Below are 14704 nucleotides of genomic sequence, written 5' to 3' on the forward strand. Positions count from 1 at the left end.
TCCTGCAAGTTTGAAAGTAACGATCTCTAAAACGTAGCAAAGGTGAGTTAGCCGTTCGGTGTTTTTGGTTCTAGAGTGGGAAAATACTTACTTACTTGGGTAGAAAATGTCAGTGTGTTAAGTCGTGCTGTTTATCTCCGACGTGAAAACGTGCCGGTTGTGGATCACTGAAGCAGCAGCCTCGTGTCTGTACTTGTGATCCATGTGGACTTTGGGGCTCATCTCAACATCACGAATGGACATGAATGTGGGGGCTTTTACTTTTTAATTCGGGAGAAATCTCACCTCCACACTTCATTTTTGGCTCGTAAAAACGTATAATGGCGCCTTTCGAAACTAAGTAAATTCTCATTTAATAAGTATAATGTATATCATTTTATGTTCAGAACACATTCGTGGGCACAGTGTGTATCATTCTGTATTAGAAGGGCTCCAGCCAGATGCCAGGAATGAACCCAAAGTGACACAGAGTGTCGTGATCCAGAACCGGGCAAAGTGATCCATTTCTGGCAAATGTTTGCACCACACATAATGTGGCTTCACACTTTAAGTAGAAGCGCTACACCATCCAGACTTCTTCAGCTAGACAACATCCAAATACACAATACAACAATACACAATTAAAGGACATTCAGCTGCATTATGGCTCCGTATAGCGGGACTTTATAAAAGGTGATCCGGAACTGGGCAACTGTCTGTACCATAACTAGACACGCGACTAAGCGCTAAAAATTTATATGTTAGTGTGAAATAACTGATGGTTTGAATTGTGATGTAAGTGTTTTCAGGCTGTTTTTGAGGAGGGGCCTGTGATGTCATCACTGTATCACGTACCTTTGACAGTGACCTCAGAAGAGCATGAGTCCTTGCCCACGTCATTGGAGGCGTGACAAAAGTATCTCCCCGTGTCATTTTTATCGGCCTTCAGGATGGTCAGCTGGGCCACGTTCTCCACACAGCTGATCTTATAATTCCCACCAGAGCGAATGTCTTTGTGGTCTTTGGACCACGTGACTTTAATGGGTGCCGAGCCAGTCAGGTGACACTCCAGCTCAATGACATCACCCACCGTCGCCTCCTTCGGGGACAGCTTCCTGTCAAAGACTGGTGGGTGTCTAGGTTCTGCAAGAGGAAATAAAAAAGTTTGTCTCTTGTTTCCTGACAGAAGGTCCAATCAGCTTCCTGATCCTGGATCTTTATCCTCAGAGGCAGGGCTGAGATACTGTTTACCACCTGCTTCCACCACAACCCAAACCAGGATTTGAGGCAATATGCTTATAATGAATTACAAAATGGTTATTGGTAATCTGAGGTGTTTCTCAGTTTTGGTGGCTGGACAGCAGACGTCTTCATGAGTCTGTCAAACTGAGGAATCGGCTGTAGAAACTGAAAAGTTAAAGTTGCTATAGTGACTCTAACTTCACGGATCAGAAAATGATTATTTTATTGTACAGCATCAGTGTACTTGATCAAATGTCTGCCAGAAATGTAATGAAGACCTGAAACCATCTGACCTTGAAGTGTGAGCTTGGCTCTGCAGGAGGCTGAGCCCACAGTGTTGGTGGCGACGCAGCTGTATTCCCCCGAGTGTCTCATTTCTCCACAGCTGATCTGCAGCACAGCCGTGTTGTCATCATACAACATGGTGAACTCGTCGCCCGGCCTTAAAGGCTCGCCGTCCTTCAGCCATGACACCTCGATGGGTGAAGAGCCAGCGACACGGCACTCAAACCGGACCGGTTGACCCTCCGTCTGTTGTAAGCTGGTTATCTTCTTGGGGAAAGATGGTGGTGTTTTGGCCTCTGGAGTGTGGGGAGAGGTGAGCATCAAAACCAGGATTCTGGGAGACAGCTGAAGGTTTTTATAAAGGATCTAAGACAGACAAACAGCTGAGGAAAAGCAAGCAGAAGACAACATCTGGACACACTGTATTCTGGTGACACTCCTCCCACATAATCCAGAACCGGTGCTGGTCAGCAGCCCGCCTTCCTGATGTCAATGTCCTCTTAGATCAACAAATGCCCATGAAGATATGGAGCAGCTGCTATCAGAACTAATGGATTTCTTATTTGATTTCACTGTATTGGTCTCATGACTGCACGCGAAGCAGCTTAGTGACCAAAGCACTGATGGATGTTGGCACTAATAAGCAAACAGGATCTGTGATGAGGATCATGTTGACCTGGAGACTCCTTATGGTCAACTGATCTTGATCCTGAGTGGCTCTGTTTGGGCATCAATAGAAACACTTCCTGTTTACAGGGTTGTGACTTGGGTCAGTTGGTTTATATCAGACTGAAGAAACCACCTGAACAAAATGATGAAGCCCAAAACAAGAAGACCAAGTCCTAATGTTCCTCATGTTTACAAAAGGTCAACATTTTACATTTCTGTGGCAGATTTACGTGAACAAATATGAGCACCTTGAACAGTAAGTCTGCAGGTGGAGGAGGCAGATCCTATCCGGTTCTCGGCCTTGCAGGTGTACTCGCCAATGTCAGCCTTGGTAGCCTTGCTGAGCTTCAAACAGGCGACCCCTTTTGTGTACTCCAACTTACAAGTGGGACTGGAGCGGACTTTTCCATCTGCCTTGAACCAGGACACCTTGATCTCAGGTGTTCCTGCCACATGACACTTCAGACAAACAGCATCTCCAGCTGTCACCTCCATGGGCTCCAGAGACTCCACGAAGTACGGCGGTTCTACAGATACGTAACACACCCACACCCACACACACACACACACACACACACACACACACACACACACACACACACACACACACACAGGATCAGTTTGATCACAATACTGATACATGAGGTGGTTCTGGATTCTGAATTAGTCAGTCTTGCTGTCTTCCTCCTTTCCTCTCTCTCTCTCTCTCTCTCTTTCTTCCTTTCTTTCACACCACATGGGTCATTATAAAATTTTCAAAATCAAATTCACTGATCTTAATAATTTCCCAGAACAATCAGAACGTAAGATCTGGATCAGTTACATTCAAACAGGACTGAGAAGGATAAAAATACCATCTGCAAACACAAAACTATTTCTACGTACAAGAAATCTGTAACATCACCGCAAAGCAGCAGAAAACACACAGCTTTACAATGAGGACTCACATTCACATGTTCACACACAGCTTTAAAACGAGGCGTCACATTCACATGTTCACACACAGCTTTAAAACGAGGCGTCACATTCACATGTTCACACACAGATGTCAGGGTGACGTTCATTGCACCAGGAGGAATATACATAAAGTGCAGATGTTCACCCTGATTTGAACGTCCGATATTTAATGTCTGCAGGTGGTTGATGGATCTGAACCCAGAGAACAAAAACTCACCCAGGATGGACACAGCTGCCTCACACATGTCCTTTCCAGCATCGTTGGACACCTGGCAGGCGTATCTTCCTGCAGAATCTTTGTCATCAGTACTGAGACACTCCAAAATGCAGGAGTCCTCGGTTGTGCTGATGTTGTACTTGTAAGAGGCAAAGATCTGCTGGCCGTCTTTGAACCAGTTCACGTTGATCTTTGGAGTTCCTGTGTATGTGCATTCCAGCCTCAGCTCTTTACCTTTCTCCACTGACACGTCCTTCATCCTCTTCAAGAAGGCAGCTGGTTCTGAGAAACAAACACCATCCAATTTGTGTCCATGAAGACAGTTTGAATAAAACTTAAAAACATTTTTACCGCGTGATTATTATGATCAAAATAACTGCCCAACGTCTATACTGCGTGATTATCTCTATCGCGTCTTTACCGCATTTATCATTATCTAAGTAAATGCATGACGTCTTTACCGCGTTTGTCATTATCTAAGTAAATGCATGACGTCTTTACCGCGTTTGTCATTATCTAAGTAAATGCATGATGTCTTTACCGCGTGTTTATCATTATCTAAGTAAATGCATGATGTCTTTACCGCGTTTGTCATTATCTAAGTAAATTCATGACGTCTTTACCGCATGTTTATCATTATCTAAGTAAATGCATGACGTCTTTCCGCGTTTGTCATTATCTAAGTAAATTCATGATGTCTTTACCGCGTGTTTATCATTATCTAAGTAAATGCATGACGTCTTTCCGCGTTTGTCATTATCTAAGTAAATTCATGATGTCTTTACTGTGTTTATCATTATCTAAGTAAATGCATGATGTCTTTACCGCGTTTGTCATTATCTAAGTAAATTCATGATGTCTTTACCGCGTGTTTATCATTATCTAAGTAAATGCATGACGTCTTTACCGCGTTTGTCATTATCTAAGTAAATGCATGACGTCTTTACCGCGTTTGTCATTATCTAAGTAAATTCATGACGTCTTTACCGCGTGTTTGTCATTATCTAAGTAAATGCATGACGTCTTTAACGCGTTTGTCATTATCTAAGTAAATTCATGACGTCTTTACCGCGTGTTTGTCATTATCTAAGTAAATTCATACGTCTTTACCGCGTGTTTGTCATTATCTAAGTAAATGCATGACGTCTTTACCGCGTGTTTGTCATTATCTAAGTAAATGCATGACGTCTTTACCGCGTTTGTCATTATCTAAGTAAATTCATGACGTCTTTACCGCGTGTTTGTCATTATCTAAGTAAATTCATGACGTCTTTACCGCGTGTTTGTAATTATCTAAGTAAATGCATGACGTCTTTAACGCGTTTGTCATTATCTAAGTAAATTCATGACGTCTTTACCGCGTGTTTGTCATTATCTAAGTAAATTCATGATGTCTTTACCGCGTGTTTATCATTATCTAAGTAAATGCATGATGTCTTTACCGCGTGTTTATCATTATCTAAGTAAATGCATGATGTCTTTACCGCGTGTTTATCATTATCTAAGTAAATTCATGATGTCTTTACCGCGTGTTATCATTATCTAAGTAAATGCATGATGTCTTTACCGCGTTTGTCATTATCTAAGTAAATGCATGATGTCTTTACCGCGTGTTATCATTATCTAAGTAAATGCATGATGTCTTTACCGCGTGTTTATCATTATCTAAGTAAATGCACGACGTCTTTACCGCGTGTTTATCATTATCTAAGTAAATGCACGACGTCTTTACCGCGTGTTTATCATTATCTAAGTAAATTCATGACGTCTTTACCGCATGTTTATCATTATCTAAGTAAATTCATGACGTCTTTACCGCATGTTTATCATTATCTAAGTAAATTCATGATGTCTTTACCGCGTGTTTATCATTATCTAAGTAAATGCATGACGTCTTTACCGCGTTTGTCATTATCTAAGTAAATTCATGATGTCTTTACCGCGTGTTTATCATTATCTAAGTAAATGCATGACGTCTTTACCGCATGTTTATCATTATCTAAGTAAATGCATGACGTCTTTACCGCGTTTGTCATTATCTAAGTAAATGCATGATGTCTTTACCACGTGTTTGTCATTATCTAAGTAAATGCATGACGTCTTTACCGCGTTTGTCATTATCTAAGTAAATGCATGACGTCTTTACCGCGTTTGTCATTATCTAAGTAAATGCATGACGTCTTTACCGTGTGTTTGTCATTATCTAAGTAAATTCATGACGTCTTTACGGCGTGTTTATCATTATCTAAGTAAATGCATGACGTCTTTACCGCGTGTTTATCATTATCTAAGTAAATTCATATCTTTACCGCGTTTGTCATTATCTAAGTAAATGCACAATGTCTTTACCGGGTGTTTATCACTATCTAAGTAAATTCATGATGTCTTTACCGCATGTTTATCATTATCTAAGTAAATTCATGACGTCTTTACCGCGTGGTAATCATTATCTAAGTAAATTCATGATGTCTTTACCGCATGTTTATCATTATCTAAGTAAATTCATGACGTCTTTACCGCGTTTGTCATTATCTAAGTAAATGCACGACGTCTTTACTGCGTGTTTGTCATTATCTAAGTAAATTCATGATGTCTTTACCACGTGTTTGTCATTATCTAAGTAAATTCACGATGTCTTTACCACGTGTTTGTCATTATCTAAGTAAATTCATGATGTCTTTACCGCGTGTTTGTCATTATCTAAGTAAATGCACGACGTCTTTACGTGTGTTTGTCATTATCTAAGTAAATGCACGACCTCGTTACCGCGTGTTTGTCATTATCTAAGTAAATTCATGATGTCTTTACTGCGTGTTTGTCATTATCTAAGTAAATGCACGACGTCTTTACTGCGTGTTTGTCATTATCCAAGTAAATTCATGATGTCTTTACTGCGTGTTTGTCATTATCTAAGTAAATTCATGATGTCTTTACCGCGTTTATCATTATCTAAGTAAATTCATGACGTCTTTACCGCGTGTTTATCATTATCTAAGTAAATTCATGACGTCTTTACCGCGTTTATCATTAAGTAAATTCATGACATCTTTACTGCGTGTTTATCATTATCTAAGTAAATTCTTGATGTCTTTACCGCGTGTTTATCATTATCTAAGTAAATTCATGACGTTTACCGCATGTTTATCATTATCTAAGTAAATTCATGACGTCTTTACCGCATGTTTATCATTATCTAAGTAAATTCATGACGTCTTTACCGCATGTTTGTCATTATCTAAGTAAATGCATGACGTCTTTACCGCGTTTGTCATTATCTAAGTAAATTCATGATGTCTTTACCGCGTGTTTATCATTATCTAAGTAAATGCATGATGTCTTTACCGCGTTTGTCATTATCTAAGTAAATTCATGACGTCTTTACCGCGTTTGTCATTATCTAAGTAAATGCATGATGTCTTTACCACGTGTTTGTCATTATCTAAGTAAATGCATGACGTCTTTACCGCGTTTGTCATTATCTAAGTAAATGCATGACGTCTTTACCGCGTTTGTCATTATCTAAGTAAATGCATGACGTCTTTACCGTGTGTTTGTCATTATCTAAGTAAATTCATGACGTCTTTACGGCGTGTTTATCATTATCTAAGTAAATGCATGACGTCTTTACCGCGTGTTTATCATTATCTAAGTAAATTCATATCTTTACCGCGTGTTTGTCATTATCTAAGTAAATGCACAATGTCTTTACCGGGTGTTTATCACTATCTAAGTAAATTCATGATGTCTTTACCGCATGTTTATCATTATCTAAGTAAATTCATGACGTCTTTACCGCGTGGTAATCATTATCTAAGTAAATTCATGATGTCTTTACCGCATGTTTATCATTATCTAAGTAAATTCATGACGTCTTTACCGCGTTTGTCATTATCTAAGTAAATGCACGACGTCTTTACTGCGTGTTTGTCATTATCTAAGTAAATTCATGACGTCTTTACCACGTGTTTGTCATTATTAAGTAAATTCACGATGTCTTTACCACGTGTTTGTCATTATCTAAGTAAATTCATGATGTCTTTACCGCGTGTTTGTCATTATCTAAGTAAATGCACGACGTCTTTACCGTGTGTTTGTCATTATCTAAGTAAATGCACGACCTCGTTACCGCGTGTTTGTCATTATCTAAGTAAATTCATGATGTCTTTACTGCGTGTTTGTCATTATCTAAGTAAATGCAGACGTCTTTACTGCGTGTTTGTCATTATCTAAGAAATTCATGAGTCTTTACTGCGTGTTTGTCATTATCTAAGTAAAGATCAACATGGCCCAAAATAAGAGGTTCACCGGCCCTCATCTTTAAGAACAACATGGTCCAAAATAAGAGGTTCACCAGTCCTCATCTTTAAGAACATGGTTCAAAGTAAGTGGTTCACTGGTCCTCATCTTTATCTACAAGAACAACATGGCCCAAAATAAGAGGTTCACCGGTCCTCGTCTTTAAGAACAACTTGGTCCAAAACAAGAGGTCACCGATCCTTGTCTTTAAGAACAACATGGCCCAAAATAAGAGGTTCACCAGTCCTCATCTTTAAGAACAACATGGTCCAAAATAAGTGATTAACTGGTCCTCGTCTTTAAGAACAACATGGTCCAAAATAAGAGGTTCACTGGTCCTTGTCTTTAAGAACAACATGGTCCAAAATAAGAGGTTCACCAGTCCTCATCTTTAAGAACATGGTTCAAAGTAAGTGGTTCACCGGTCCTCATCTTTAAGAACAACATGGTCCAAAATGAGAGGTTCACTGGTCCTTGTCTTTCAGAACAACATGGTCCAAAATGAGAGGTTCACTGGTCCTCGTCTTTCAGAACAACATGGTCCAAAACAAGAGGTTCACTGGTCCTCATCTTTAAGAACAACATGGCCCAAAATAAGAGGTTCACCGGTCCTCATCTTTAACAACATGGTCCAAATGAGAGGTTCACTGGTCCTCATCTTTCAGAACAACATGGTCCAAATAAGAGATTCACTGGTCGTCATCTTCAGAACATGGCCCAAAATAAGAGGTTCACCGGTCCTCATCTTTAAGAACAACATGGTCCAAATAAGAGGTTCACTGGTCCTCATGTTTAAGAACAACATGGTCCAAAATAAGAGGTTCACCGGTCCTCATCTTTAAGAACAACATGGTCCAAAATAAGAGGTTCACTGGCCCTCATCTTTAAGAACAACATGGTCCAAAATAAGAGGTTCACCGGTCCTCATCTTTAAGAACAACATGGTCCAAAATAAGAGGTTCACCGGTCCTCATCTTAAGAACAACATGGTCCAAATAAGAGGTTCACCGGTCCTCATCTTTAAGAACAACATGGTCCAAAATAAGAGGTTCACCGGTCCTCATCTTTAAGAACAACATGGTCCAAAATAAGAGGTTCACCAGTCCTCATCTTTAAGAACATGGTTCAAAGTAAGTGGTTCACTGGTCCTCATCTTTATCTACAAGAACAACATGGCCCAAAATAAGAGGTTCACCGGTCCTCGTCTTTAAGAAAACTTGGTCCAAAACAGAGGTCACCGATCCTTGTCTTTAAGAACCATGGCCCAAAATAAGAGGTTCACCAGTCCTCATCTTTAAGAACAACATGGTCCAAAATAAGTGATTAACTGGTCTCGTCTTTAAGAACAACATGGTCCAAAATAAAGGTTCACTGGTCCTTGTCTTTAAGAACAACATGGTCCAAAATAAGAGGTTCACCAGTCCTCATCTTTAAGAACATGGTTAAAAGTAAGTGGTTCACTGGTCCTCATCTTTATCTACAAGAACAACATGGCCCAAAATAAGAGGTTCACCGGTCCTCGTCTTTAAGAACAACTTGGTCCAAAACAAGAGGTCACCGATCCTTGTCTTTAAGAACAACATGGCCCAAAATAGAGGCTCAGAACAAAATAAGGTAGAAGACAAAAACCACACAAACCATCGGGAAGATGCACAAGAAGATTCAAAGAGGTGAGTAATTATGTGATCCATTATTTGGAGTTTTATGTTTTACTTCATCTAGATTTTGGTGAGAGATTTTAGTTGTTTTGCATTGAGAATGATGAGAGGAAATCAGTCATTTTGAACAAAGAAGCCTGTTTTTGTTGCTTTTTAGTTTGAAAGGGTGAAAAAAATCTCAGTATTTAACCGTAACATCTTCTGTTGTACTCATCAACCAGTTTAAATATTTTTCTACAATCTTTGAGTCTGAACAAAAGAAGAATGAGAAATGATAAATAGATTTAAGGTTTAGGTGGAACGTGTTCATATCAGAAGTCACTGTTTGAGTCAGGTCTGCTTAACGATGATGATGATGAGGAGGAGGAGGAGGAGCGGCGGGTTGTACCTCTCTGCTTCACCTCCACCTCTTCTTCATATTCATACGAATATTCAGTTGATTCTTGTAAGAACAAAAAGAAGACAAAGATCACATTCATTCAGCAGAACACGTGAATAATTCATTCATCTGGTGAAGACGGAGAAAGAATCCAGTGGACCCTCATCTCTTCTTCGTAAGAACAGAATTCCAACGATATGTTTCCTTCTGATGCTGAATTATGTCCTGATTTTACATTTTGTGAACTGAATCTGCTTCCTGGAGGATTTCAAAGTGAAGTGAACCTAGTTGGAATTTAGAAGCTCTACTTGAATTGCAACTGATGACGGAACCTCGGGCCTCTGAATCGAAGAATCTGGAATATCTGCGGAACACAGAATAAGGTTTTTACTCCAAAGTACACTTATACTAAAATAAACAAACATTTGTAATTGACTTTGGAAAATCCTTTTGCTTGCCGTCAGACTTTTTTTGCTTTGTGTTAAGTGAAGCAAAGCCTGTTCTGGATCGATAACAGTGACGCGACGAACAAGGGGATTTACTGAAAACATTTTCAAAGCTGAAGGACAAAGGAGGAACTTACCGAACGGCACCATCGCTAGTTCGATTTCTGTGGAGAGAATGAGAGTAAAGAAGGTGTTAATGTGTGAAGGAGAGAAACGGAGAAGTTGTTGCCTGACTGAAGAAAACGGTACCTTTGCCAGACAAATAAAGCTCAGCTGTGCTCTTAGCCTCCCCTGGGCTCCAACCTCACAATCACTGAGTACACGCCTACATGGATTAGTAATGAAGACTTTTAACACTGATGGAAAAATAAGCTTTGGAGGCTTTCTGCACTTCGATGGCACGCTACAAACCTTCGTCTTCAATGGTCACATTTCGAATAACCATGAAATGTCTTCGGCCCTCACTTCTGAAGTTGTATTTAGGGCTCTCTTTCAGTTCCCACGTGTCTTTGTACCACGAAACGATTGCATTGTCGAAGGACACTTCACACTCAAAGGTGGTGACTGGCGCTCGTTGACTTCGATGTTGTGGATTCGTTTGGTGAAATGAATTGTTCAGCTAAAAGACATAAAGACGTCAATGGGTAAACATGTTGGACAACAGCTGAATGGTAGATTGCATCGACACAACACCACACAGTTAGAAATGAGGAGATGTTACGATGGTTGTGTTTGGGGTGGATGGCTCAAGACGGAGACAACAAAGGAAGTGATTCTGATCGTAAGATAATCCAGAAGAGGCAAGAGCCAAGAAGGAAGAGCAGGTGAAAAAAGAGGGTCCACTATCAACTAAAATCCAAACGTCCAGCATTAGTCTCAAGGTTTGGTTGTAGTAGTCCAAAGAGGTTAGTAAAAAGCAGAACATCTATGACATCTAGAAGCTTGTATGTTGTTGTCCAAGGTACAAACCTTCCACCCACAGCTCTGCTGATGATTCCAGGTGCTGGTATCTGCAGGAGTATCTACCCTGGTCTTCAGGCTTCAGGTCTCGGATCAGAAGCTTCTGAACCTTGTGTTTCACCTCAGATGTGTACTTTCCCTTCATCTCTATCTGCACGCCATTTTTAAACCACTGTGCCTCTACATTAGGGATGGACAACTGACAAAACAGGCTGCACGTCTGGCCTTCCTTACCCGACGTGTCTTGTAGAGGTTTCTCAACCTTCACCTCTGAAAGACAAAACCACAAGAGCCATTGAAGTGATTAGTGAGCCACCAGCAAGGAGGAACGCACAGTTATGATAAAAATGTAGTACCTGCCAAACAGTATGTCATAGGAGGGCAAAAACAGACGGAGAAGCACACACGACCAACCCGAAAATCTAAAGTCTAATCAGCGTGTCAGGGACAGACCAGCGGCCTGTCCAGGGTGAACCCCGCCCCTCGCTCTGACATCACTGGGACAGGCTCCATCCCTGTGACCCCTCGTAGTAACAAAAGGGTACAGAGACTAAATGACAAACAAACAAGTGGTTTTATTGGGGGGGGGGGGGGTGACTGTCATACATAAATATCAGATATGATATTAAAAAGTTATCTGGGGAGAAAAAACACATAATTGTAAAATCATGATCGTCTTGGATGTTGATCAAGGTTCTTGGTCATAAGACGTCAAGGTCAAAGATCTGTTTGGAAAAGACTGAAGTCCAGCTGCTTTCAGCTGAGCTCATTCACTGTTGTATTTGTTACAAAGCCTTTAAAGAAGATCATGACTGATATGGATATCTCTCTCTCTCTCGCTTTATGCATATATATATATATATATATATATATATATAATATATATAATATATATATATATAGAATAGAAGAGAGATATGTTGGGGTGGTTTTGAAAACAAACTTCAACTTTTTCATTTTTTTGATTCCTTTAGTGGTAAAAAATAAATTGGGTGAAATTTCATGAGAATTGTAAAATATGAACCCCTGCCACCCGGCCCCTGTTTTTTGAGACATTCGAGTGACACTTTGAGTTGCGGACTGTTGGGTTTTGGAATACATTAGTTCATTAGCGGCAGATTTTGTTCCATCTGCCTCAGGTCTGATGAAGGGCAGGTTGCGTCTTGTTTAATAAAACTTTTTTGTATCGGAGCACTGTGGTTATATATATAAATGAAATATGGTTGTGCGGATCATTTGGTTTCTATATCTGCCTCAGGTGGCATTTTTGAGGTATTTTAACGTCAACATGGGCTTCCTCATCAAGGACCTTCAGAGTGCGAGGATGACCCATCATTCCAGTCCTCACAGCAGGTCCTGGATAACGTTGCTGCTGAGTGAGGAGCTGCACTTATCCAGGATTACGATCAGATCCTAACGTGGCTGTGACTGGAGAAATTGTGCACAGTGCAAATTCTGCATTTTGCATCACCCCTCTGAGCTTCACAGTGGAGTTGAGTGGAGAAGGATATTCTTTCACCAAAACAGATCAAATCTAGGCTCGCACCTCAGATGGACCTTCTGGCAATTTGCAGCTGCTCCTCTGTAGCACGTCATCATGAAGCTGGATAACTGCTGATACAAAATGCACAATGTCTCCAGTCACAGCCACAGAAGCCTGGAACTTCTTCTGGGTTGTCTGGGTGTCTTGGTGGCTTTCCTCACTCTTCTCCTTCAGTTTCTGAGAACTGTCTGCTCCACAGATTGACCACAGTGTCAAACTGTTTGTATTTCTTCATAACTGATGTGAATAAAGTCTGAGACATATTGAGTGGCAGCTTCACCATCAGAGAGCCTCGACCACAACAGACTGAAGCACACAGTATGAAGAACAGGGGGACGGAAACTTATGATCATGTGGGTCATTTCTGTTGTCATTATGATTTAAAAAGAGGAAACACAATAAATGTCTTCACCCAACCACAAACCATGAGGGAAAACACGTTACTGTGTTATCATTCATATTTATGAAATAAAAATCAAAACATTCTGCCAGGGGATGTAAACTTCTGAGCACAGTTGTATACACATAGTAATGATTCTGAACATTTTGTTATCAAACCCTTATGACAAAGAAATTAAATTGAGGCTTAAACACTGACTTTATTATAAATAACTATCAATCCCATCATCACGTCTTCCGAAGAGGAAGCAGAGACTGGGGACTCAGAGGTGGACTCATCCATTACCCAGGCCGAAGTCACCGAGGTGGTTAGAAAGCTCCTCGGTGGCAAGGCTCCTGGGGTGGATGAAATCCGTCCTGAGTACCTTAAGTCTCTGGATGTTGTGGGGCTGTCTTGGCTGACACGCCTCTGCAACATCACGTGGTGATTGGGGACAGTGCCTCTGGATTGGCAGACCGGGGTGGTGGTCCCTCTGTTTAAGAAGGGGACCGGAGGGTGTGTTCCAACTATAGGGGGATCACACTCCTCAGCCTCCCCGGTAAAGGTCTATTCCAGAGTACTGGAGAGGAGAATTCGACCGATGGTCGAACCTCGGATTCAGGAGGAGCAGTGTGGTTTTCGTCCTGGTCACGGCACACTGGACCAGCTCTATATGCTCCATCGGGTGCTCGAGGGTTCATGGGAGTTCGCCCAACCAGTCCACATGTGTTTTGTGGATCTGGAGAAGGAGTTCGACCGTGTCCCTCGGGGCACTCTGTGGGGGGTGCTCCGGGAGTACAGGGTCTGGGGTCCTTTGTTAAGGGCTATCCGGTCCCTGTACAAGCGTAGCAGAAGCTTGGTTCGCATTGCTGCTAGTAAGTCAAACCTGTTTCCAGTGCACGTTGGCCTCCGCCAGGGCTGCCCTTTGTCACCGGTTCTGTTCATTATTTTTATGGACAGAATTTCTAGGCGCAGCCAGGGTGTAGAGGGGGTCTGGTTTGGAAACCACAGAATCTCATCTCTGCTGTTTGCGGACGATGTGGTTCTGTTGGTTTTGTCAAATCAGGACCTTCAGCGTGCACTGGGGCGGTTTGCAGCCGAGTGTGAGCATCCGGGATGAAAATCAGCACCGTCCAAATCCGAGCCATGGTTCTCGACCAGAAAAGGTGCTTTACCCTCTTCAGGTCGGTGGAGTGTCCTTGCCTCAAGTGGAGGAGTTTAAGTATCTCGGGGTCTTGTTCACGAGTGAGGGACGGATGGAGCGTGAGATCGATAGACGGATCGGTGCAGCATCTGCAGTGATGCAGTTGCTGTATCGGACCGTCGTGGTGAAGAGAGAGCTGAGTAGGGGGGCAAAGCTCTCGATTTACCGATCGATCTACGTTCCGATCCTCACCTATGGTCATGAGATTTGGCTCATGACCGAAAGAATGAGATTGCGAGTACAAGCGGATGAGATGAGTTTCCTCCGCAGGGTGGCTGGGCGCTCCCTTAGAGATAGGGTGAGGAGCTCGGTCACTTGGGAGGAGCTCGGAGTCGCTGCTCCTCCACGTTGAAAGGAGTCAGTTGAGGTGGCTCGGGCATCTTTTCCGGATGCCCCCTGGACACCTCGCTGGAGAGGTGTTCCAGGCACATCCCATTGGGAGGAGGCCCCGGGGAAGATCAAGGACACGCTGGAGGGACTACATCTCTCA

The 14704-nt window shown here is 41.8% G+C and overlaps 1 protein-coding gene across 1 annotated transcript in view; it reads right to left on the reverse strand.

Moving 5' to 3' along the window:
* The window catches only part of ttn.2 (titin, tandem duplicate 2), a 472252-nt gene that overhangs the window by 323904 nt on the left and 133644 nt on the right, over nt 1-14704 (reverse strand). Inside the window, 8 exon segments of the mRNA XM_034187115.1 lie at nt 835-1122; nt 1515-1802; nt 2424-2702; nt 3350-3631; nt 8339-8390; nt 9991-10046; nt 10266-10292; nt 11098-11358. Of these exon segments, the coding sequence (XP_034043006.1) occupies nt 835-1122; nt 1515-1802; nt 2424-2702; nt 3350-3631; nt 8339-8390; nt 9991-10046; nt 10266-10292; nt 11098-11358 (1533 nt within the window).

This window comes from Thalassophryne amazonica, chromosome 14, assembly GCF_902500255.1.
Source record: "Thalassophryne amazonica chromosome 14, fThaAma1.1, whole genome shotgun sequence".
Lineage (NCBI taxonomy): Eukaryota > Metazoa > Chordata > Actinopteri > Batrachoidiformes > Batrachoididae > Thalassophryne > Thalassophryne amazonica.